Here is a 24,815-nt window from a genome sequence, read left to right as displayed (position 1 = left end):
GAGCAGAGCCACGTGGGTGGAGCTGGAGTGCAGCTCGCATGGGGGAGTCTATCCCGCTAGCCGCCCCGGTCCCGGTGGAACAGGCTGTGCTGGAAACATTCTTCTCTCACTTGGGTATCTTCTCTTACGACAAGGCCAAGGACAATGTGGAGAAGGAACGAGAGGCCAACAAGAGCGCGGGGGGCAGCTGGCTGTCGCTGCTGGCGGCCTTGGCCCACCTGGCCGCGGCCGAGAAGGTCTATCACAGCCTCACCTACCTGGGGCAGAAACTAGGTACCTCCGCCCCGCCCCTGGTGACCCTTAAGGAGGAAGGAAAGGGAGTTTATTCCCGGGTCGGCAGTGGCTTGGGTCCCCCATTCCCGTCACTTCTAGCTGCTGGCTCAACGAGGCACTCCCAGGTCTTCTCCCACCGTTTCCTTCCCACCCTCGGCTTCCACAAGCCCCGCCCACCGGCCTCTGCTGCGGATAGATTGGCGGATGGGGTGGATTCTCCTTGAAGGGCTGTGCTCCAAATCGATGGATGTACCCATTTTGCCCAATGCATGGATTGGTGACATAAATGAGAAGTTAAGCAAACTTTATGCCCTCGTTTTCTAACCAGTGACACTGTGGCCAGAGGAGCAGAACTTGGCAATACTACCTAGAGTTAATAACACAATTGTTTGAATTCTTAAGGAAGGTTAAGGTCCCAGAGATTTACAGATGAAGTCTTACCCCTCAATAAATATTTAGTGAATGAAGAAGTAAATGAATACTGGACAGGAAAGGCAATAAAAATGCCTAACAAGAGGGAACTTATAGGGAAAATGGTAAACACTCTTATCTCATGACAAATCTTGTCCCTGAAAAAAAGATGGAAGAGTAGATTCAATTAATTTTCACTAGTAGAATAATTAGTGTAAGTGTATCAGAAGGAAATAATATATGTGATAGCCAAGGACTGAGCATGCAAGGTATTACTACTTATAATTACCAATAGTAAATATAAATCCCAGAGCTTTTAAAATTGTTTTAGTACTTTGGCCTATTAGATGCTTTAATTGTCAGAGGCACTGGTTCTGGTATGAATGAAGGACACATATATACAATATAGAACAGAAATGTGAAACTGAGTGCAGATTCCATTTTGATTTTCTCTACCCCTGGCTTCCTTATATTGCCTGAAGGTGACCATGTATGTACATCTTCCTTTCAGTAAACAGTCAAGGAACAAGGCTTTTTGAGATTTTAACCTCTGCCTTGGCTATTCAAATAACTTATTATGTTGGCTCATTGGCAAAACCGGTCAGATAGTTTCACCATGTGCATTTTTTTCTTCCCTTTTTTTACAGTGGCACTTCTCACAAGTTTGCAATTGCTGGTGCAGTGTTATTACTCCCCTTTCTACAGATTGGCAAATTCTGTATGTGCAGTTGTGCGAGTAGGGGACAGTCCAAACCAGGATACCTGTGTTTGAACTGTCAGATTGCTTGTATCCATGATTTGTAAAAAAAAAAAAAAATTGTATATGCATTATAACTTACATATATATGTAAATAGGAAAGATTCTGACTATAAAATTGAATTTTGGGGGGGTAATTTTTCAGCATTTTCATTGTTTTTAGATTCCCCCACCTCATGTAGTGTGGTAATTGTTTCAGTATCATGATTCTTAATTTTTTTTAACTTATCTATGAGAATTTAATTAAACCTGTGGACTTACTCCCCAGGAAAATATACATGTAATACAATTTTATATATAATCTGAGAGGATTCAGTTGGATTTCCTAAAGCCTATTTATGGGCCCCTGTTAAAAAAAAATTGTGGCAGTTTTTAGGTAAAAGAAACTGGGTGCCTTGTGTGTAAGAACATGTGTGAGATCATCCTTTTCTCTGACTTGGGTTCTGTGAAGTGGGCCTATTATGCCAAATGATTGGTTCTGTGTGAACCCTATCTTGCATGGATGAGCCTGGGCGCTGAGCCTTGAAATTGACCCACAGAACATTTTACACTGTAAATATGCCCAAGGCACTGTTCAGGGTCCTAGGTGACCTGTTGCTTCTGAGTACGTGTTTTGAAAATGGCGTGTTTAACTTTAATGCCTCTTAACTTATTCATATTTTTAGTAGATGTGTAGGTTCCAGATGTTAAAATTTAACTTTATAAATATCTTACAGTTTTTTTGGTACTGGAATATTTGTGATATCAATGTGCTTACAGTATGACAATGGTTATTGCACTGACTCCCATTTTCTTAAAAAATGTTTTGTGTTGCCATTTGAAATATTTCCATGTTCTTTAACTACTTTGCTAATTAGAACATTTATATGGTTTCTTTTTTAAAAAAAAAGCAAGACAAAAAGTTTATATGTATTTTATAAACATTTAAAACATGGTTCAAAAAAGTAAGTCATTTTGACCTCACTCTTGTGACTGGTAATTACTGGAGACCTTAGCAGTGAATCCTGATTAAAGATGTCTTTTAGACAAAGGACAAACCTGAAAGGGAGCTTTCTGTTCTGATCTAGGCTAACTTGTGAAAAGCTTTGAGTGGAGTCCTTATCTTGGAGCTTTCTATTTCCTTTGAGGGGAGAATATTCCTGTTTGGGGAATGATCAGTGACTCAGTGCCAGTGGAGGATTTTAGAAAGTCATACTTTTCTCCCCTTTGTTTCATTACTGGAGAGTTTCCTCACCATATGTATGGTTGGTGGAATTTAGCATGGTAGAACATGACTTAATTTAGAACTGACGTTTAAAAATTATCAAGAAATTGTAGAATAAAGTACTCAATTAGATGTTTTACATGACCCTTTAATATACGTACTTATTACGTGAAATTTCAGGTTGTGAGATGGACTGTTGAAATCCTGAGAAATAAGGAGCATTCATAAATAGAGTCATCTTGACGGGAAGCCCAGACTCTTTTCTTGAAACATAGGTTGGGTGATGGATTGAAAACAATTTTGTGAATGCCTGACCAGGTGGTGGCACCTGGTGGCTGATGTAGTGTCAGCCTGGGATGCTAAGGACCCAGGTTGAAAGCCCCGAGCTCGCCATCTTGAGCAAAGGTTCAACCAGCTTGAGTGCAGGGTCGCCAGTTTGAGAGTAGGATCATAAATGTGATCCTGTGGTTGCGGGCTTGAAGCCAAAGGTTGCTGCCTTGAGCCCAAAGTCACTGGCAAAGGGTCACTGGCCTAGGTGGAGCCCCCTGGTCAAGGCACATATGAGAAAGCAATCAATGAACAACTAAAGTGCCGCAACAAAGAATTGATGTTTCTCATCTCTCTCCCTCCCCCCCCCACACACACACAAAACAAAACCCCCCCACAATTTTGTGAAATGTTTCATTCATTAAGAGGGTATTTTATAAATGCCTTGATAAATTTCACTCCTAATTGATATTTTAGAATAGTAACAAATTCAGTCATTAAAGCATTCTGTATACATATTATCAGTAGAAAACTTAAACTGCCACCCATCTCTGAGATTTGTATATATTTCCTAAGAATTACAGTTTTAAACCTGCCCTGTTTTTTTTTCCTTGTTTTAATGTCTTATCTCTGACTTTTTTAGTGGTTTGCAGAATTGCTTAAGGCAACATCTATGAAGCTGGTTCTATAATTATTAGAAATATAGTTGATCATTAATACAAAAGTAAGGAAATGATATCTATGCCATTTGAATCCATTCTGACTGTTGAAAAGGATGTGTTTGGGCTTATTTTTGCTGATTTCCTTTGCAACCCTCATTTACAGCAGCAGTTATTTATAACTGCTTGTTCTTAATGATTCACAATGTGCTGCTTATTATGTTAAAACCTATAATGTCAACTTTATCAAAAGAACTAAGATTTCCTTTACCCCCTGAGATCCCGGGAGTCTGTGTTCTTATATAAGGGAGAGATATGTGTATATTTTATTTTCTAGTTTGAAAGATAAAAATAAAAGATGGCCTGAAAAGATACTAGATTCAAACAAAAATGCAACTCTAAAACAGAAATTAAATCTCATTTATCAGGAATAACAATAGTGTTTCATAATTGGGGTTCTCATTTGTTCTCAGTATATTTATATGGAAGGAGGCCTTTTTAAATCCAGCTCAATTATTTTCTGAAATGAATCTGAATCCTCGTTATACTGGGGTAGAAGAAAATTGATGCATGTTTAAGTAAATCGAACTCAGGTTCATTGCTACCCTAATGAGTTGTACCAGGCATTTGTTTAACTTGTTCCTCAGTAAAATAGTCAACCACAAAAATTTTTTTTAAGTGAGAGAAGGGGAGATAGTGAAACACTCCTTCATGCACCCCAACTGAGATTCACACGGCAACCCCTGTTTGGGGCCAATGCTCAAATTAACTGAGCTATCCTCAGTGCCTGAGGCTGATGCTCAGACCAGCTGAGCTGTCCTCAGTGTCCTCAGCTGACACTCGAATCAATTGAGCGACTGCCTGTGAGAGGAGAAGAGGGAGAATAGGGGGAGAGGGAGAGAGAGAGAAGCAGACAGTCACTTCTCATGTGTGCCCTGACCAAGGATTGAACCCAGGATGTCCACATGCTGGGCCAATGCTTTATCCACTGAGTTAACTGATCAGGGCCTCAACCATGAAATATTTAAATCCCAATCATAGAAGTCAGAGAATACAGAGTAGATGAAAATTCACTGAGCTCAGCAGGTCCAGATCCTTTAATTTTGGATGCTGGGAGGTGTTTTGTGCTTCAAGTTTCTCTTCCTTACCTGTCATGTGCTTATGTCATTTGCCTAACAGGGAGCCAGTCTTTCTTCAGCAGGAAGGACTCCATCCGCACCATCTATACCTCCCTGCATAATGAGCTGAAGAAGGTGGTGACTGGCCGTGGTGCCCTGGGTGGGACCATTCCTCACGTGGAAGAACTCCTTTCCCACCTGTCAGAGCAGCTTTGCTTTTTTGTTCAGGCTCGGGTGGAGATTGCAGACTTCTATGAGAAGATGTACACCCTCAGCACACAGAAGTTCATCAATGCTGAAGAGCTTGTTGGCCTTTTGGACACCATCCTCAAGAAATACAGCTCCAGGTCAGTGTAGGCGAGGAAGGAAGCAGGGAAGGGGGCATAGAAGGTGGCAGCCTCTTGATCCCACACAAACCCTCAGTTTTTCCCTACACTCTTATGAAAATCTCTGTGAAAAGAACAAAGGAGAATAACTGTTACATTTTGTACATATTGATTAATCAACAGGTATATATTAGGTGCTTTCTTTGGGCTAAGTTATCACCTTCCTGGATGTATACTTCTCTAAGCAATAGCAAAAGACCAAAATGAAATAAGCCTTAAATAATTTATTATAACTGATGAGCTTATAAAAGAGTTCATACAACAACAAGAGAATTGTATATAAAATAATGTGACTTTGCCTGACCAGGCGGTGGCACAGTGGATAGAGCATTGGACTGGGATGTTGAAGGACCCAGGTTCGAGACTCCGAGGTCGCCAGCTTGAGCATGGGCTCATCTGGCTTGAGCAAAAACTCACCAGCTTGGACCCAGGGTCGCTGGCTCCAGCAAGGGGTTACTTGGTCTGCTGAAGGCCCGCAGTCAAGGCACATATGAGAAAGCAATCAATGAACAACTAAGAAATCGCAACGCGCAATGAAAAACTAATGATTGATGCTTCTCATCTGTCTCCATTCCTGTCTGTCTGTCCCTGTCTATCCCTCTGACTCTCTCTCTGTCTTTGTAAAAATAAAAAAAATTTAAAAAAAATTTTTTTTTAAATTAAAAAAATAATAATAATGTGACTTTTTAACAAATCACTATTTGAATAAATGGCCCTTCAAAGTAATCACTTTGGTGAGTTACCCACTTATTCCTGCCATGTACCTGTTACTTACATGTGTTGGAAACTCCTGTATAATTGCTTTCAGTGCCTGTGGCCTGGTTTTGGTTTTGTGGAGGCAGGCATCTGTGCTTCTGAAGACGGCATACTTCAGAAGTTTTTTTGATAGTCAAGAAGTTATTTGTAGCCAATTTAATTTTTTTTTTCTTTTTTTTTTGGTATTTTTCTGAAGTTGCAAATGGGGAGGCAGTCAGACAGACTCCCGCGTGCGCCCGACCGGGATCCACCTGGCACGTCCACCAGGGGGGATGCTCTGCCCATCTGAGGCATTGCTCTGTTGCGACCAGAGCCATTCTAGATCCTGAGGCAGAGGCCATGGAGCCATCCTCAGTGCCCGGGCCAACTTTGCTCCAATAGAACCTTGGCTGCAGGAGGGGAAGAGAGAGACAGAGAGGAAGGAGAGGGGGAAGGGTGGAGAAGCAGATGGGCGCCTCTCCTGTGTGCCCTGGCTTGGAATCGAACCTGGGACTCCTGCACGCCAGGCCGATGCTCTACCAGAGCCAACCGGCCAGGCAATTTAATTTTTTTTTAAAAGATGTTAATCAACTGGAAAACTTTTATTTGAAAGAAATTGCTACTTATAAAGAAATGAGGCTAGGTATAATATATTGCTCACTGCCTGACCCAAAAACAATATCAAAAGAATTTGAGAAGCGTTGTGAACATCATCAATGTGGATAACCCAGTTTTATTTTTGAGTCCATGGAGCCTGGCCCGGTGCCTTGCACATAGTAAATGCTCAGTAATCTTACAATGGACCAAATGGAAAGAGATTACTTTGAAGGATACCACTCTTTTGTATATATGAGTTCATATGCATTTGCTTAAAAGAGAAAGATATGTTAATTTATATTTCCAGTGAAGGATAATACTCATCTGATTATGGACTGGGGAAAGAAAGCAAAGTACGGGGATTAAAGGAGACTTCATAGAGGAGGTAAAATCAGAGATGACTTTTAAGGGCAGGTAGGGTTTTGAAATCCAAGGTAGAAAAGAGAGCAGATGCTTTGACACAAGAAGGTGATTTCAGAATACTGAAAGGCCTCGGAGTTTTGGTACCTACTGGTCTCTCTTCCTGGAACACTCTTGTTTGTCCTGACTGTCTCCTCATCATTTAAGTCTCAGTTCAAATGGCAGAGAAGCCTTCTCTCCCTATTTTACCCTTAGTCACTATTCTGTTCCCTGTTTTATTTTTTCACATTCCTTATTGCCATCTGAAATTACTGTTACTTACTCAAGGTGTGTTTTTCTTTTCTCACAGCTAAAATGTGAGCTCCATGGCAGCTTCTGTGTCTTCAGCACCTTGAACAGAGCCTAACACATAGTAGGTGCTCAGTAGGCGTTTGCTGAATGAATCAGTGATACTAGTTGCTAAATATGGGGAACCATGAAAGGTGTTTGATGACAGGAGTGTCGTTTTCTCATCTTTATCTTAGACTGATTACTATGGCACTGAAGTGAGGTAGGATGGGATTAGATGATGAAGGGAGTGGTCACAGGAAGAAAGGTTAGTTTAGCAGGCTAATATGGTAATCTGATCAGTGATAGTAGGTCCGCATGGTTGAAAGACAGTGGAAAAAGAGATGAGGACAAGAGAAGTCTTAAAAATTTTGGCAACAGAATGGTGGGAGGAATGACAGTTGCTGTCAAAGGTGATTCAGAGGTTTTGCACTTCCAATGGTAATATCATTTATGGCAGTGTTTTTCAATCACTGGTCCATGGACTGGTGCCAGCCAGAAATCTGTGCCAGTCCATGAAAGAGTTAACCACCCTGATGTTGAAGAAGGATTATAGACCCAGTGATCTTAGTTGAATTTGCTTATGTTCAGGGTGATTTCTGCCTCAGCAGTCCCCAAAATAATAGTTCTTTTTTTTAAGTGAGAGGAGTTAGTGAGAGATTCCTGCATGCTCCCTGACCCAGATCCACCTGGCAACTCCCGTCAGGCTGACACTCGGACCAGCCAGGATATCCTCAGCAGCCAGGGCCCATGCTTGAACAAATCCACTGGCTGTGAGAGGGGAAGAGTAATATAAAGGGGAGAGGGGGGGAGAGGAACAGATGGTCACTTCTCTTTCAACCCCTGACCAGGAATTGAACCGGGGACATCTGCATACCAGGCCAACGCTGTATATCCAGTGAACCAACCAGCCAGGGCCGTAATTCTATTTTCATCAGTCCCCAAATGTATAAAGGTCCTATAATGTTGTATGAAGATTAGACACTATAATTTTTATCCAGCATCAAGTGGTTTACTCTTTTCTGGCAGACCAGTGGTTGAAACCACTGGTTTACAGACTAGGATGTCATAAGGGACTGGCTTAGAAGGAAAGTAGCAAGCAAAATTTGGAACAAGTTGAGCTTCAGTTGCTAGCAGATTTTCAAGTGGAGATTTCAGCAGGCCATTGGAAATGGGGATCTAGAACTCAGATGAAGAGCCAGAAACAGAGAATTATCTTGCTTTTTGGTTTCAAAACCAACATATCAATGTTTCTGTGATAGTAGTAGTTGATTTTTAATCTTGCAGGAAAAGGGGGGGAAGTATTTATATTTAGCTGTTTGAGGGAAACTAGCACATATTGAGCAACCACTGTTGCCAGGCATTGTGTGAGTACCCTCTTATATAATAACCTGCTTTGAGGTCTAGGTGTCAACAGTTCTTCAGTGGAGTCAAAGAAAAGTTAAGCATGCCCAGGGTCATGTATCTTATCTTTGAACCAACTTCTTCGTGACCCCAGAGCCCAGATTCTGGATGCATTATTGCTTCTCTCAAATGGTGAGATGCTTTCTCTCCAGGCAGATAAATAATTTATCTCTGTTGATCATTTTGCAAGTCAATAAATAAGATTGATTTTTATTCACTGAATAAATAATAAGACAAAAGAAGACTAAGAGGTAGTAGTCTTCTATCACAGTAAGATGGAAAACATTGGAAGCACATACTGCATTCCCCTGCAAGGAATAAGAGTTGTGTACTGCATAAAATCATGTAATGTGCATATTCTCTCTGAGCACAAGATAGTTTGGTTAACATAGTATGTTCTTATTCCAATATAAAGTTTTTCCCTAATTTTTTTTATTTTGACATTTTTAATCCTACAGAAAAGTTGCAAGAATAGGATAATGTACGTAGAGTTGAATAGGGCCAGTAATTCCACTCTAAGGTATATGCCCAGTGAAAAATAAAAAATGCAAATATATGACTACACATAAAAACTTGTACATGAATGTTCATAGAAGCATTATTGGTAATAACCAGAAGGTGGAAACAACCCAAATGTCTATCAAGCATTATTGGTAATACTGAAGGATGAATGGATAAATAAATGTGGTATATTTATACTAAGAGATATTACTCAGCAAATAAAAGGAATGAAGTACTGATACATGCTACAAAGATGGTGATCCTTGTAAAATTATGCTACATGAAGGAAGTCAGTCTCAAAAGATCACATATTGAATCATTCCATTTATATGTAATGCCCAGGATAGGCAAAATCATAGACACAGGAAGTAAATGACATACTCATAGGCACAGAAAATGGTTACCAAGGATTGGAGGGGAGGGAGGGAGAATGGGGAGTGACTGCTAACGTGTGTGTAGTTTCTTTTCAGGGGTCATGAGACTGTTCTCAAATTAGTGGTGATGGTTATACAATTCTGAACATATTAAAACCATTGATTTTTATACTTTAAAAGAGTGTATGTTATATATGTGAATTAAATACCAGTAAAACTGTTACTAAAAAAAAAAGTGTACAATGAACACATAGCCTTTACCTAGATTCACTGTTATTTAAGTTTTGCCATGCTTGCTTTATCTCTCTGCGTATAATTTTATTTTCCTGAGTTGTTTGAAAGTCAAATGCAAACATCATGACATTTCACTCCTAAATACTCAGGTTGCATCTTCTAAGAACCATACAAAACTGTAACAAAGTTTCCAGACATAAAATTTAATACTGATTTCTACCGTTCTATAGTTTTTATTTTATTATATATTCTAAATTTTCTTTTTATTTACTTTTAATTGGTAGTACATTAACATGGCTCAAATTTTATAAGGTATAAAAGAATACATAGTAAAAATTCTACCTGCTGCCTGTCCTTCTAGCAATGAGTGTTAGCAAGTCCTTCCTGTCATGCCCCCAAAATAGTATATGCATAATAAATTTACACATTTTCTTTTTTTAAACAAATTTTACATGTGTACACATTTTCTGTTTACAAATACCATATTTCTTTCTCAACTCTAGTTAGTATATATATATATATTTTTTTTAATAAATTAATTATTTGAAAACCAAAAACTAAAGTAGAATTGGAGATATGATTCTCAAGGGGAAGACATCTCATGTGGTGACTGCTAAGTACTGATGTGTAAGTGGTTTACTAAACCATCTCTGAAGCTTAAAAAAACTAATACCTGGGCCCCTCTTTTATGTCCTTAAGAGAGTAAAATTTAGTGATTCTGGATTGGGTGCCCAGAAATTTGTATGTTTGAAAAGTTTCCTGTAATAGCCTGACCTGTGGTGGCACAGAAGATAAACTGTCGACCTGGACGGCTGAGGTCGCTGGTTTGAAACCCTGGGCTTGCCTGGTCAAGGCATGTACGGAAGTTGATCCTTCCTGCTTCTCCACCCCCACTACATTTCTCTCTCTCTCTCTCTCTCTCTCTCTCTCTCTCTCTCTCTCTCCTCTCTCTGAAATAACTAAATCTAAAAGAATAAATAAATAAATAAACATCTCCTCTTTAAAAAAAATAAAAGTTCCCTGCGATACTGATAACATATGCATGAAAAAGTTGTTTGGAAAAATAGGAGAATGGTGCCAACACTAGGACACACTGAGTACTGAACCTTACAAGATGTGTGTGCATATGTGTTTTTGTGTGTGCACGTGTGTCTCCTAGGAATGATTACTATGATTTAACTGCTTTCATTTTTATTTTATTATATTTGTGATCTGGCTAGCATCTTTGTACCTTCTTCGAAACATTTCACTTCCCAGAGGCTTGAGAATTTCTGCCATTTTCCACAAAAGCCTGGATTGCATTCTTGAAACTCTTAGGGCAGTATTTGGCTGTGCCTGTCTGCCTTTTGATTGGATGCTGATGGAATCAGATAGAGCTGGGTAGCAGTACCACTCAATAGGTATATTCATACAGTCTCCATCTTCCACCCATGCTACCTTTCTCTGATCATTAGGGAATTACTGATCACAGATACACCCTAGCCTGAAAATTATCTAAATTAGAGGCTGTGGGTTAAATTTGAACAACATAAATCCCTTAGTTAAGAAATTCAGAGAAGTTGAAATTCTGTCTAATATATTGATTTACTCTGGGAAGTGGGATTATTTTAGTTATAAATGAACACAATTTTCCCTTTGCCAGTATAACATCCTTTTTTCTATAGACTTTTTGATTTGGCATCTGTGCTAAAACCAAGCATGTTTCTTTTGTGATCCTGGTGTTCGAGAGGAAGCATTCATATTTTGGTATTTTGTTACATCCTTTTTCCTATAGACTTTTTGATTTGGCATCTGTGCTACAACCAAGCATGTTTCTTTCGTGATCCTGGTGTTCAAGAGGAAGCATTCATATTTTGGTATTTTGTTGTATTGAATGAGTTACTCGTTTTCCCAAAGGACCCAATTTATCTTTCAAGGATGCTTATTTTCCCCGATATATCTGCTCCATGTCAGAGCACTTATACAAAATTGTGTGAATCTTTCATCTTATACACACCATGGAATGCTTTTATATTAAAAAAATTAGCAAGCATGATATATAGCATGGAGTCTAATCTTCTGGCTCTGATTTGAAATGCCGGTCTTGTGTGAGTTATTGCCATGTCCAATCTGCTTTCAAAGATGCATGGAAAGCATGTTCGGTTTCTTCTCTGCAAGCTAGTTGTATTCAGATTAGAATGGTGTTAAAGGTTTCCTCTTTTGGTAAACTTAATACATTATTATACAATTACAAATTTTTGTTTAAGAATCAGTCATTTATGATGCTGCATTTCAAACTGAATAATTAACATTACTCATAGTAGTGTTTTTAGGTGCCCTCTAGAAGAAAAAACATGAATTTACCTCATTTAGGACAAGAGTGTCTATTCCTTGAGGAGAGGTAAAACTGGGTTTTTTTCCAGCAAGAAAGCATCAATGAAATGTCTTGAGTCTGTAGAATTTGTTTTGATTTTATTAACCTGTTTTATACAGTGAGCATAAAAGAAAATTCTGGCTATTTTTATTGTTTTGTGGCTAAAACAAAACTGGAAGATAGATGTAATGCAAATTAATATTTACTCTCTTAAATCAAGAATATAATTTTAAGAAATAATGCTATTAAAGAAGTCAGCAATTACTTCTAGACAGCTTTTTAAAATCCCTCTGGTGTGGGAATAATACACCGTTTAGTGATTTTTATTCTTTAGTAGTAATTTTATAGAGCTAGAATTTAAAGGACTTTTTTTAGTTACATAAAATTTCTGCTTGGTTCAGATATTTTTATCTGAATTCTTCAAATGACAGAATTTTCACCAAAGGCAGAACTATTATTTGTTTAGGCTTTATGCCCTTTTTTTCTTTAGAAAAAGATTTGTGATTTTAAGACTGTTCATGAGACAGTTGTGTGTATAGTTCAACAGGGTTAATTGTGGCCCATTGAAAATTTCATAAGCAAAACCAACAGTGCAATTTCTATGAGATGCTTTCTACTCTAGGTGCATGACATGCCTAAGTCTTAAGAGAGCAGACTGAAGGCCATTTGCGATCGTGCCCCAGCTAACTTTTAAAAATTCATCTAAGGCCCTGGCCGGTTGGCTCAGTGGTGGAGCGTAGGCCTGGCTTGCGGGGGACCCGGGTTCGATTCCTGGCCAGGGCACATAGGAGAGGCGCCCATTTGCTTCTCCACCCCCCCTTCCTTTCTGTCTCTCTCTTCCCCTCCCGCAGCCGAGGCTCCATTGGAGCAAAGATGGCCCGGGTGCTGGGGATGGCGCCTTGGCCTCTGCCCCAGGCGCTGGGGTGGCTCTGGTCCCGGCAGAGCGACGCCGGGAGCGGCAGAGCATCACCCCCTGGTAGGCGGAGCGTCACCCCTGGTGGGCGTGCCAGGTGGATCCCGGTCGGGCGCATGCGGGAGTCTGACTGTCTCTCCCCAGCTTTGGAAAAATGCAAAAAATAATAATAAATAATAAAAATAAAAATTCATCTAAGGCCCCTCAAATGCCTCAAATTGCAGCCAAACTCTCAGTAAAAAGGAAGAAGCCTCAGAGAAACCTGAAGATTTTAAGCAAAAGCCAAAAAACAGTGCATAATCTTATGTGTTCCCCATTTCTTACCTCGGTTCATATTATTTATTTTGCTTAGAATGTCTTCAAATTTATAGAGGAGGAAAAATCTTTTTCTCTACTTTTCTGAGTTCTCAGCTGGGACCCCTTTAACAAAACACAAATTATCAAGAGAAAATTTTGCAAAGCTATTTAATATAAGTTTTACATAACAGGGAAGCTTTCATGAGCAATGAAGACCCAAAGAAGCCATTAAACCTGTGTTTTTATGCAAGATTTCATAAAGAGCAGAGAGTCATGGGAAAAGGTACTAGGATGAAAAAGGCATGAGCTAAGTGTAGTAAACAGGGAAACAGCAAGGCTTCTTCAGATTCCTCACTCTGTCCCTTGGCTTTGGAGAGAAGGATGCTCCTTCCTCAGGACATGGGGATGGCACCTTTCACTTGAGGGTTTTATGACCTAATTCAAGGAGGGTCAGAAAATTCTTTCTGCACATGTGGTTTCTCAAATTCCTTCATTTAAAAATATTCAATATCGCCTGACCTGTGGTGGCGCAGTGGATAAAGCGTCGACCTGGACTGCTGAGGTCACCGTTTGAAACCCTGGGCTTGCCTGGTCAAGGCACATACGGAGTTGATGCTTCCTGCTCCTCCCCCCTTCTCTCTCTCTCTCTCTCTCTCTCTCTCTTTCTCCTCTAAAATGAATAAATAAAAATTTAAAAATATTCAATATCAAAATTATTAAGGATTTTTGCTTACCTATGTTCAGTCATCAATTTAAATGGAGACTGCAGCTAAGAAATTAAAGAAGGCTGAGACTAGGAAGGGCAGCATTGGAAGGATTAGGGAAGAGCATCAAGAGCAAATATGTGTCATTAGAGATCAAGGCTAAAATCATCCACACTCTTGTATTCCCAGTTACTATGTACGGATATAAAAGCTGGACAGTGAAGAAGGCTGAAAGGAAAAAAAACAGATTCATTTGAAATATTGGTGTTGGAAGAGAGCTCGACAGATACCCTGGACCACCAAAAAGACTAACAAGTGAGTCCTAGAGCAAATTAAGCCTAGAACATCACCGGAGGCAAACTGAAGCTGTCCTGCTTCAGGCACATCATGAGAAGGCAGGGGTCTTTGAAAAAGACAATAATGCTGGAGCAAATAGAAGGCAGCAGGAAGAGGAAGACCAAATTATGAGATGGATTGACTCCATAAAAGAAGCCACAGGCATGAGTCTGCAAGAGCTCAACAGGGCTGTTGAGGGCAAGACATTGTGGACATTATTCATCACAGAGTTGCCAGGAATCAGAGCCGACTCAGTGGCATGTACCATATTTTGGAGCAGCATGTTCTGAATCCTGTCACATTGTTCATTCATGTATCATTTAGCTATTGTCACAGTCATTCTGTATAACCACCACCCCAGAATTCACACTTAACAGGCTTGCATGTCTATTTTGAGAGTTGCTTACCTGGGCTAATCTTAGCTGGTAGTTTAGCACTGTTGATCTCACTGAGCTTGACTTATTGCTATGAGATTTGGGTTTAGTCTGCTCTGCAAGTATTCATTCTAAGCCCGAGGTTCTAGAGGAAGCAGCTCTATTCAGTGCCATGGCCAAAGTGAGAAAGAACAAGGCCAGCCAAGCTCATTTTAAGCCTTTTGCTGGCATCAGATTTGTTAATATCCCTTTGGCCAAAACAAGTTACACAGACTAGTCCATAGTTAAGGTTGGAAAATACACTCCTCAGGTAGGAGAAGCTCCAGAGCCATATAGCAAAGGGTGTGGAGTTGGGTGGTTACAAATTGAGACCAGAAATGTAAGCCCTCATCTTCACATAGCTAAATCCTACCTGCTCCTTTTTTTTTTTTAATTGATCCTACCTGCTCTTTAAGCTTTGTGGCTCATTTCAAACCCCTTCTCCTCTATGGCCTGCACAATCTTTCAGCCAAAGGAATTGCTCCTACTTCTAAACTGTTATTTTATTTGTATCCCTCATTAGAGATGCATTAGTTTTTATTTATATCTATTATAAATATATCCTTCTTGTATGGGAGGTCCTGCAGGGCAAACTTCTGGTTAATTCATCTTTACAATATATTTGTATCTAAAAACTAGTAAACTAATTCTTTTAAATGGGAAGATAATACAGATTTTTTTTTTATTGTGGTAAAATATACATCACAAAATTACCATTTTAAACATTTTTAAGTGGACAGTTTTGTGGTATTTAGTATATTCACATTGTTGTGCTACAGATCTGTTTTTTAATTGGGCTTCTGACTTCTCACATGCATGGGACCTGCGTACTTCCTTTGGAAAGAACTCCTTGATATAGGGGTTTATAAAGGAAGCAGTGAATTTGTGCATGTGTGCTCTCTTTTTTTTTTTTTTTTTTTTTTTTTTTTTTGCATTTTTCTGAAGCTGGAAACAGGGACAGACAGACTCCCGCATGCGCCCGACCGGAATCCACCCGGCACGCCCACCATGGGGCAACGCTTTGCCCACCAGGGGGCGATGCTCTGCCCATCCTGGGCGTCGCCATGTTGCGACCAGAGCCACTCTAGCGCCTGAGGCAGAGGCCAAGGAGCCATCCCCAGCGCCCGGGCCATCTTTGCTCCAATGGAGCCTTGGCTGCGGGAGGGGAAGAGAGAGACAGAGAGGAAGTCGCGGCGGAGGGGTGGAGAAGCAAATGGGCGCTTCTCCTGTGTGCCCTGGCCAGGAATCGAACCCGGGTCCTCCGCACGCTAGGCCGACGCTCTACCGCTGAGCCAACCGGCCAGGGCTTTTCTTTTTCTGGCTTTTTAAAAAGCCGGTGTTTTCTGCATCTGGTTGTCAATTTATTTGTATTCAGACTCATTCAAGCTTGTGTACATTTTTGAGTTCCAACAATTCAACAGATTCCCCTATAGTGTGAGTCGTGAATAGGTATTAGGCACACTGCAGAGTGGAAGTGAGGAAATGATACGTCATAATGCTAATCTCAGAGTCTTGGCAGAATAATTTTAACATGTATTTTTAGCTCTTCTTAAGAGTAAAAAATAGCTTTGATATTCACATTCATCCTAATAAATGTTGAGCATTTAAGCACTTTTGGTATATGTTTATGTAAAAGCCTGTTCAGAATTCTTTCTGAAGATTTGTACAGGGAATTCATGTTCTTCCAAGGAGAACGTTGGATATAAATGATGATTTCCAACTGCAAGTAGGAAAATAACTGAGTATTGTTATTTGTGGTAGAATTTTCTCCAGTCTCATACCATTCTTTGTTATTAACAGTCTTAATGTGTTTATAGTTCTTTGGGAAATTTTGCTGATATCCATGATTATAGACTCTTATGATACTTAATGCTCATTAAGTGTTAAGGGACCTTAGCCTTTAGGACAAGGGAGTAGGAGCATTTCTTACAATTCAAAGGTTTTGAGATATGCTATTTTGTGTGTGTGTGTATGTGTGTGTGTGTTAGACTTTCTTAATGTTCATTCAGAAGCATGTATGTTTAACCCTTTGAGTAGTGACTTTTTTTATGCCTGCGGACCCCTGGAGTGAGTTGTTTTCAAAAGATTAAATTAGTTCCAGTTCCAGTTTTATTAACTTAAAATCATGTTTGTTTGATAACCAATTTATGGAAACAAGAATAACATACATTTGCCTTTTTTTTTAATGTTGCCTTACACATTTTTAAAATAAATCAATCGTACTGTGGATGGTCAGGAGGCACGAAGATGTACATGAACATTTGTACTACTCAAGGGTTAAATAGTTCAAATTAAGAACATGAGTTAGAGGATTTGATACCTATGTTATCCTTCTGATTCTTTGAGTACATTACTAGATAGCCCCTCCACCCATGTTTTAGTTTGCTATCTTGAGGGTAAAAATGCAAGGAATAGGAAAAAACAATATGTTGTCATGTGAATAACTACACCCTGTTGAGCACATGATAATCAGTCCCTGTCTTATAATGCCCAACCTAGTATGGACTCTCTTACTAGTAATCCCTTTAATTAGTGTTTAAATATATTTTTTAAAACTCTAGGTATATGTGTGATAATTTTTCCCCTAATTGTGTAATTGATAACCAGCCTTTTCCCTTTCAACTGGTGCCAAAACTGAGCTATGTGAGAAGATTCTGTCTCATTGACAGTGAAACAATTTTATGAACTCAGGCCTGTATATCATCTCCTGTGTTGCCTGGGGCGTAAGATATGCTCAGTAAATTCTAGATCTTGCTCACTTGCTAAGATGATTCCTGCAAATTTTGCAGATGTTTTGGATCTTTAGGAAGAGTATAAGGGCTTGTTGTAGGCTTCTTGAGAAGGAGGGTGTACCGGGCTAGGCAGACACTGAACCTCCTTGGGCATTTCTCCGAAGAAAAGACAGAGCAAGAAAGCTATATATGGTTAATACAGAGAGGAATCTCCTTAGCTGTTCTATTCCATTGTTACAGAATGTAATTTAGATTATAAGCAACAGGCAGAATCAACAAGGCAGAAACTAGGGTTCAGATCTTAACATAGCACATATACTGAATTTCTAGTGTATGCCATGTGTTGTAGGTATAAAGGAGTGAAAGAAGTAGGCAGGTTTCACTTCCCCTCAATGAGAAGTTCAAAACAAAGATAACTATATGTCTGATAAATTATGAGATTAAGTTCCTAAAGAGGACGACAGATATTAAGAAACTAGAGGATATAATTGGGGGACCAGCACAGATCTAAGACATTCCTAAGGAAGTCACTCTGAAGAGGAGACCCGAAGCATCCGAAAGAAGTATTGATGAAAACGGGTCATGTTTGCCTGGCCTATGGTGGCACAGTGGATAAAGTGTCAACCTGGAATGCGGAGCTCGCAGATTTGAAACCCTGGGCTTGCCCAATCAAGGCACACATGATAAGCAACCAATGAACAACGAAAGTAAAGCAATTGTGAGTTGATGTATTTCTCAGTCCCTGCCACCTTCTGTACAATCAATAAAATCTTTTTATTATTTATTTTTATTAAGTGAGAGGCGGAGAGTCAGACTTCTGCATGCACCCAGACCAAATCCACCAAGCAAGCCTCCTATAGGGCGATGTTCTCCCTATTTGGGGGTCATTGCTTTGTTGCTCAGCAACTGAGCTATTTTTAGTGCCTGAGGTGAGGTCATGGAGCCATCCCCAGTGCTGGAGGCTAACTTGCTTGAATGGAGCCATGGCTGCAGGAGGGGAAGAGAGAGAGAAAGAGAGAGGGGGGCGGGGGAGGGATGGAGAAATAGATGGCCACTTCATTGTGCCCTGACCAGGAATCAAACCTGGGACATCCACTTGCCAGGCCGATACTCTAGCACTGAGCCAAATGGCCAGGGCCAATAAAATCTTTAAAAAAAAAATTGTGTTCTCACTGACCTCAGGGTCTTTATACTCGCCCCTTTCCCCCACTTCCTGAAAGGGAGGATATTCTCACATTCTGTCCCCTTCCCCCTCAATATTGTTATTACAAGTAAAGTAGAATATTTTTACTAACAGCAGGTAGCAATTTCTGAGTCATAAAATTAATTTAGTGGCCCTGGCCGGTTGGCTCAGTGGTAGAGCGTCGGCCTGGCGTGCGGAGGTCCCGGGTTCGATTCCCGGCCAGGGCACACAGGAGAAGCACCCATCTGCTTCTCCACCCTTCCCCCTCTCCTTCCTCTCTGTCTGTCTCTTCCCCTCCCGCAGCCGAGGCTCCATTGGAGCAAAGATGGCCCAGGCGCTGGGGATGGCTCCTTGGCCTCTACCCCAGGCGCTAGAGTGGCTCTGGTCACAACAGGGCGACGCCCCGGAGGGGCAGAGCATCGCCCCCTGGTGGGCGTGCCGGGTGAATCCCGGTCGGGCGCATGCGGGAGTCTGTCTGACTGTCTCTCCCCGTTTCTAGCTTCAGAAAAATACCAAAAAAAAAATTAATTTAGTGAGTAGTAATCCCAATTTAAAAGTATACATATTACTAAATATCAAGTAAGGGTAAATAAAAAAACCTTTTATTTGTGTGTGTGTGCATGTGTGTGAAATTAGTCACAATATAAAGTGTACTTCTAACTGTAGATCATGCTCAAAATTTTTTTAACATTTTGTTCAGACCAAGTGGAAATGAAATCACACTACTACCTTGATCTTCTTTGTGATATCATTGCTTTTCCAATTAATTAATATCTAGAGAAAGTGCAAAGAATGGAAATGTGGCTCAAGCTAAGAAGGGACCAGGTTATTCAAGCCTTTTTAAGGATTTCAGATTCTGTCCTAAGATAAATGGAAAATGTTTGAACTGTTAGATATTTTTTGTTTACCGCTTGTTTTTAACTGTGATTAAATATAAAGGGAATTTGGGAACTAAGATTGAATAAGGGCTTTCTGGAAAATGTTCTATTCCTTTAATAAACTTTTTGATTCTATACTGTGTTTCAGGTATAGGTTTATAGTATGCACTTTTATCTGAAAAATAGGTTTAATAATACCTTATGAAGTTACTGTGAACATTACCGTAGTTCCCCATGTATAAGACGCAACCTTTTCAAAAAATTTGGTGTCTAAAAACTGGGTGTAGCTTTTACAGTGGTTATAGTTTTTTTATTTGCATTTCCCGCCTTTTCACATGCATGAGGAGTTGTATGAATTTATGATGACTAAAACTTGAGTTCAATAACTTTATGTAATACATTTTGTTTTCAAATTTTGAGCCCCAAAATTAAGGTGCATCTTATACATGGGAGAGTCTTATACATGTGGAAATACGGTATATAAGTTTAGTGTGTTATGTACACATTTGAGATGTTTTAGTGACTTTCATTACTTGTGCCTCTTTAGGACCACACCCTGGAAAGAAGATGCCTTGTTTTTGTGATGATGTTAGTTGCACAATTATCAGAATAAGTAAAATAAGTTAAGAAAGAATCAGAGCTAATTTAATTTCCCGTATTTGAAAAGAAGGTAGCCACTACTCTCATTAAATAAAAAATGTCAATTTCCATAGAAGAATATGATGCTGACATAGTTCTGAAATGGCGAAGTTATGTCAATGAATTTTTAAATAAGTCAACATGGAATCCTTCCATTTTTCCTTCCCCTGCCCCCAAATGTGATATTATTTGAACACTTTTTTTTTATGAGGATAGAACATGTCAATATGGAGTAATGTTTCCACTTATTTCTATTAATTTCTCTTCTCCCTTCAGATTTCACCATCCCATCCTCAGTCCTTTGGAAAGCAGTTTCCAGCTGGAAGTCGATGTCCTGAGCCATCTCCTGAAGGCCCAGGCTCAGGTCTCAGAGTGGAAGTTTCTGCCATCTTTAGTTAACTTGCACAGTGCTCACACCAAGCTGCAGACCTGGGGCCAGATCTTTGAAAAGCAAAGGGAGACCAAGAAACATCTCTTTGGAGGGCAGTCTCAGAAAGCCGTTCAGCCCCCACACCTTTTCCTTTGGCTAATGAAACTCAAAAACATGCTTCTTGCCAAATTTAGCTTTTACTTTCACGAGGCACTGAGCCGACAAACGACTGCTTCAGAAATGAAAGCGTTGACTGCAAAAGCCAACCCAGATCTGTTTGGAAAGATTTCCAGCTTCATCAGGAAATATGATGCTGCCAACGTGTCTTTAATCTTTGACAACCAAGGGTCTGAGAGCTTTCAGGGTCACGGCTATCACCACCCCCATTCCTACAGAGAGGCCCCTAAGGGTGTGGACCAGTACCCAGCAGTAGTGTCTCTGCCCAGTGACAGGCCGGTCATGCACTGGCCCAATGTCATCATGATCATGACAGACCGCACGTCCGACCTGAACAGCTTGGAGAAAGTGGTTCACTTCTATGATGACAAAGTTCAGAGCACCTACTTCCTAACCCGCCCAGAACCTCACTTTACTATTGTCGTCATTTTTGAATCAAAGAAATCTGAAAGAGACTCTCACTTTATTTTCTTCCTCAATGAACTTTCACTTGCCCTTAAAAACCCCAAAGTTTTTGCAAGTCTGAAACCTGGATCCAAAGGTTAGCAGGTTATTTGTGCAAAAGGTTTTCATAATAAGAAATTGTGTTCTCAAATGCTGTTATGATCTACAATGGTCTGTGATTAGAATTTTGATCCATTTATGCTTCTTTGAGAGCTAAGTTAAAGGCAAGTCCTCCCTAATTGTGTCGCACACTATATGCAATTAAGGCCAATTGAATGAAGTATCCAAAGAGTAATCTAGGACGTGATCATAGCTACTGTGGGTCTCCATGGCACAGCAAGATACTCTCAGTGTTTTCTCCTCTTTTCTTGTATTTCATGAAGACTGAATATTTATTGGCTTTTAATTTTTTCCAGATGTTTTATATTCTAAACATTGTGTTCTAATGCCATTCCAAATGCCCTTTCTTTCCCCCTCCTACCTGGATGAGTAATTGGGGTAAGATATTAAACGGCCTTTTTAGAATTAAGGACTGTATGCTTCCTATCCCACAAGTGATCCAGTTAACACGAATTACTAGTTTTATGATTCTGATCTACAAATGGATATTTTTGATGCCAAAATTAGAGTCTTGGTCAGAAATTTCTACCAGTTATTAAAGGTGAAGGTAAATCAAAGTGGTAGGATAACATCACGTTTGAACAGTTCAGAAGACCCTGTGGCAACTTTTAATAGCTATGGGTTCTTTTGGGGTGACCTATACACATAACTGCGTTAGTTTTTAGCCTTATGAAATATGAATTTCTCACTCTTTTAATGTCAGTATAAGCCATTGTGTGGGATTTTATCTGCTTGGTTTTCTGTTTATCATCTTTCTGGGATGTATCTTCATGTTTGGCTCCACCTCTGGTTATTTTTAGGCTGAAAAAGCACGCAGTCTTGGTTTTTCAGCCACTTTTAGACATATTCATGCAATTTAGCCTACTTTCATAAAATCAAATGGAATCATTACACTTGCTAAAAATCAATTGTACATTCAGAACACCTCTTCGACGTTGAGTAATCACCTCAATACTTAAACACATTTGAACTTGGGATTCATGCCTGTCTCTTCCAGATATTTTTAGAAGTAGTAATACATCTTAACACATGCTGCCTTAACCCTTTTCTTCAGTAGGTGTTCATGAGAAAGGCTGCTGAGACCTTCACTTTTAGCTTATTGATTCAGAATAAAAATAAGCCACAAAGAGTAATTGAGTTGTTATTATTTGATTTGAAGTGCAAGCTTATGTACAGTGTAATAGTCCTGTCAGTCCTGTTTCTCCTGATTGCACAGAGCCAGTGATTTACCTGGCAACCGCGACAGACAAGCCGGTCACATTGGCAGAGACCAGCTGCTCTGTCTCCAGTAGGAGGCCTCCCACCTTAGTCTGGACTACTTGGTGGAAGAACCCACTGGCCTATTTTCTGTGGGGAACACACATTTTCTTTCCTTTTTTAAAAAAAGTCATATGATTTGTAAAAAACCTGTCTGCTTTAAATAGAAAGTAGTGATTTACCTCTGCATTTTATTCACTCAGGTTTTATAAAAATCTGAATTATACAAGCTTAACCTTACATAAAACATTGAAAACAGTTGGAACTAAAAAGTCAAATAATTTTCCCTCCCTTTTGTGTTTTGCGAAGGAGCTGAAAAGTATTCCTTAGTGTGCATATGTTATTTTCCTAGATAAAACCACCATAGCCTTAATGATATGGTCTGCCATGTACCTGAAAAGAATATGCCTCAGTGTAACATGAAGAAGAGTGTAAATAAAGCATATACACAATACTTAAATAACTAATCCTTGCCTAGAACATATTTGAATTATATTTTTATTTTTAAACATTTTAGTTCAAGCCAAGACACAAAGTCATTTTACTCTGAGATTTGTCCTCTAAATTCAGTAATGAAGCGATCTGTAAAGTCTACGTTTTGCTAATTAGAAGAGGAAATCTTCATATTTTCCACAAACTACTTATTTTGAAATTTGTTTCTAAACCACAACTTGATTCATTTGTATGGGTAACTGAGAATGTGGTCGGCACTGAGTTTGCCAACCAGTCCATCAAGGAGTGTTCTGTGTTAGGATGCTGTTTGGACACAGGGTGAATGTTTGCCACTTTCCTCTTGGGGGTCCAATCTGGTATCTGATCTGTCTTGTTTTAGGGAGTGTGTGAAAATGGAACCTAATTCTGAACTGAGGAGCCAATCCTTTGTATATTTGGGCACAGTGAAGAAGTGTATATTTGGGCACTTTCAAGACAGAGAATAGTTATTATTTCACTGCATTCCCAATCGAGTCTCTCAGGTGATCTTTAAAATACTATGTCCACCTTTTGATCTAGCAGCAAAATTGCAGTTTTGTTTCTTTGGCAAATTTGACTTCCTATGAACTTGATTTCTTTATCTGTAAAATGGGGCTAAGGAAATGTGGGCTCTCTTTCAGAGAATATGTAGGGATGGAGTGAAATCGTGTGTGTAAAATGGCTCAGAAAACTGACTTGGGTTTGTAAGCTGTATATTAATAAAAGATGGACCATTCTTTCCCTAAACTCAATGCCTCTCCTGTTCTCATCTTCCTCTTCAGGTCTGTGCCAAACCTGTGCTTAGTCATTAAGTTTGAACAGGATGTAAAGAACTACCTCACTGCCTAACCAACCCACCTACTCTTCTTATTTTAGAATCTTTGAAGTTCTTTGTTCCCATATTTTTATGGTTGGTTAATAGTATCATTTCAGTTCTAGATTCAAACTGATTTTTTTTTTTCAGTTACTAAGAGAGATGTGTTAAAGTTTTCAACTGTGATTGTGGGTTTTTTTTCTGTCAGTTTGCATTTTATATTTTGAAGCCCTTTTATTCAGCTGATACACATTTACAATTTTTCCTTCATGATCATGTATTAACCACTTATTATTATGAAGTTTCCTGCTTTATCTCCATGACTTCTACTAGCTTTGAAGTTTGTTTTTTATGATCATTCCAACTTGCTTATACTTACTGTTTGCATCGTTATGTCTTTTTCTTCCTCTTAGTTCTCATCTAGTTGTATATTTTTAAAGTGTCTATAGTAAGAACTAAAGGGAAAAGACTGAGCCTGATCAGGTGGTGGCACAGTGGATAGAGCATCTGACTGGGATGCGGAGGACCCAGGTTTGAGACCCTGAGGTCACCAGCTTGAGCGTGGGCTCATCTGGTTTGAGCAAGGCTCACCAGCTTGGACCCAAGGTCGCTGGCTCAAGCAAGGGATTACTCGGTCTGCTGAAGGTCCATGGTCAAGGCACATATGAGAAAGCAATCAATGAGCAACTAAGATGTGGCAACGCGCAAGGTAAAACTAATGATTGATGCTTCTCATCTCTCCGTTCCTGCCTGTCTATCCCTCTCTCTGACTCTCTCTCTGTCTCGGAAAACAAAAAAAGTTAAGAAAGAGAGAAGACTGAGTAAAAAGAGCAATAACCAAGTCTTTGCTCTCCCATCTGGCAATCTCTGCCTTTTGACTGAAGTGTTTATTTTTCCTGTATGTTTTTTTATAGTCAGGATTTTGCTGATGGTATCCTTAAACCATTATTTAACATGTATTTCTACCTCTTTTTTTTTGCCACTTTCATATTTGGAGTTAGAGTATTAGATTTAGTTTCATTTAGTTTAGTTTTCTAGTAGAAGTGTTGTGCATTTTATTAGGAGGCAGCTAATATCTGTCATTACCTAGCTTAAAATGGCGAAATG

At 39.6% G+C, this 24,815-nt stretch overlaps 1 protein-coding gene across 1 annotated transcript; it reads left to right on the top strand.

Moving 5' to 3' along the window:
• KICS2 (KICSTOR subunit 2) lies at positions 1-23,688 on the top strand. The gene is made up of 3 exons (XM_066258245.1): positions 1-273; positions 4,751-5,036; positions 20,332-23,688. Exons 1-3 carry the CDS (start codon positions 39-41, stop codon positions 21,146-21,148), a joined length of 1,338 nt encoding a protein of 445 aa, XP_066114342.1. The 5' UTR covers positions 1-38; the 3' UTR covers positions 21,149-23,688.
• The last annotated feature ends 1,127 nt before the right edge of the window (positions 23,689-24,815 follow it).

Source organism: Saccopteryx bilineata, chromosome 2 (assembly GCF_036850765.1).
Source record: "Saccopteryx bilineata isolate mSacBil1 chromosome 2, mSacBil1_pri_phased_curated, whole genome shotgun sequence".
In the NCBI taxonomy this organism is placed as follows: domain Eukaryota; kingdom Metazoa; phylum Chordata; class Mammalia; order Chiroptera; family Emballonuridae; genus Saccopteryx; species Saccopteryx bilineata.
This window is presented reverse-complemented; position numbering and strand designations above follow the sequence as displayed.

Excerpts from the sequence above, each read along its gene's own strand:
- KICS2 (XM_066258245.1), top strand. The coding sequence starts at position 39 with ATGGGGGAGTCTATCCCGCTAGCCGCCCCGGTCCCGGTGGAACAGGCT. Across the intron at positions 274-4,750 it reads CTACCTGGGGCAGAAACTAG|GGAGCCAGTCTTTCTTCAGC; the intron begins GTACCTCCGCCC and ends TTTGCCTAACAG. Across the intron at positions 5,037-20,331 it reads CTCAAGAAATACAGCTCCAG|ATTTCACCATCCCATCCTCA; the intron begins GTCAGTGTAGGC and ends TTCTCCCTTCAG.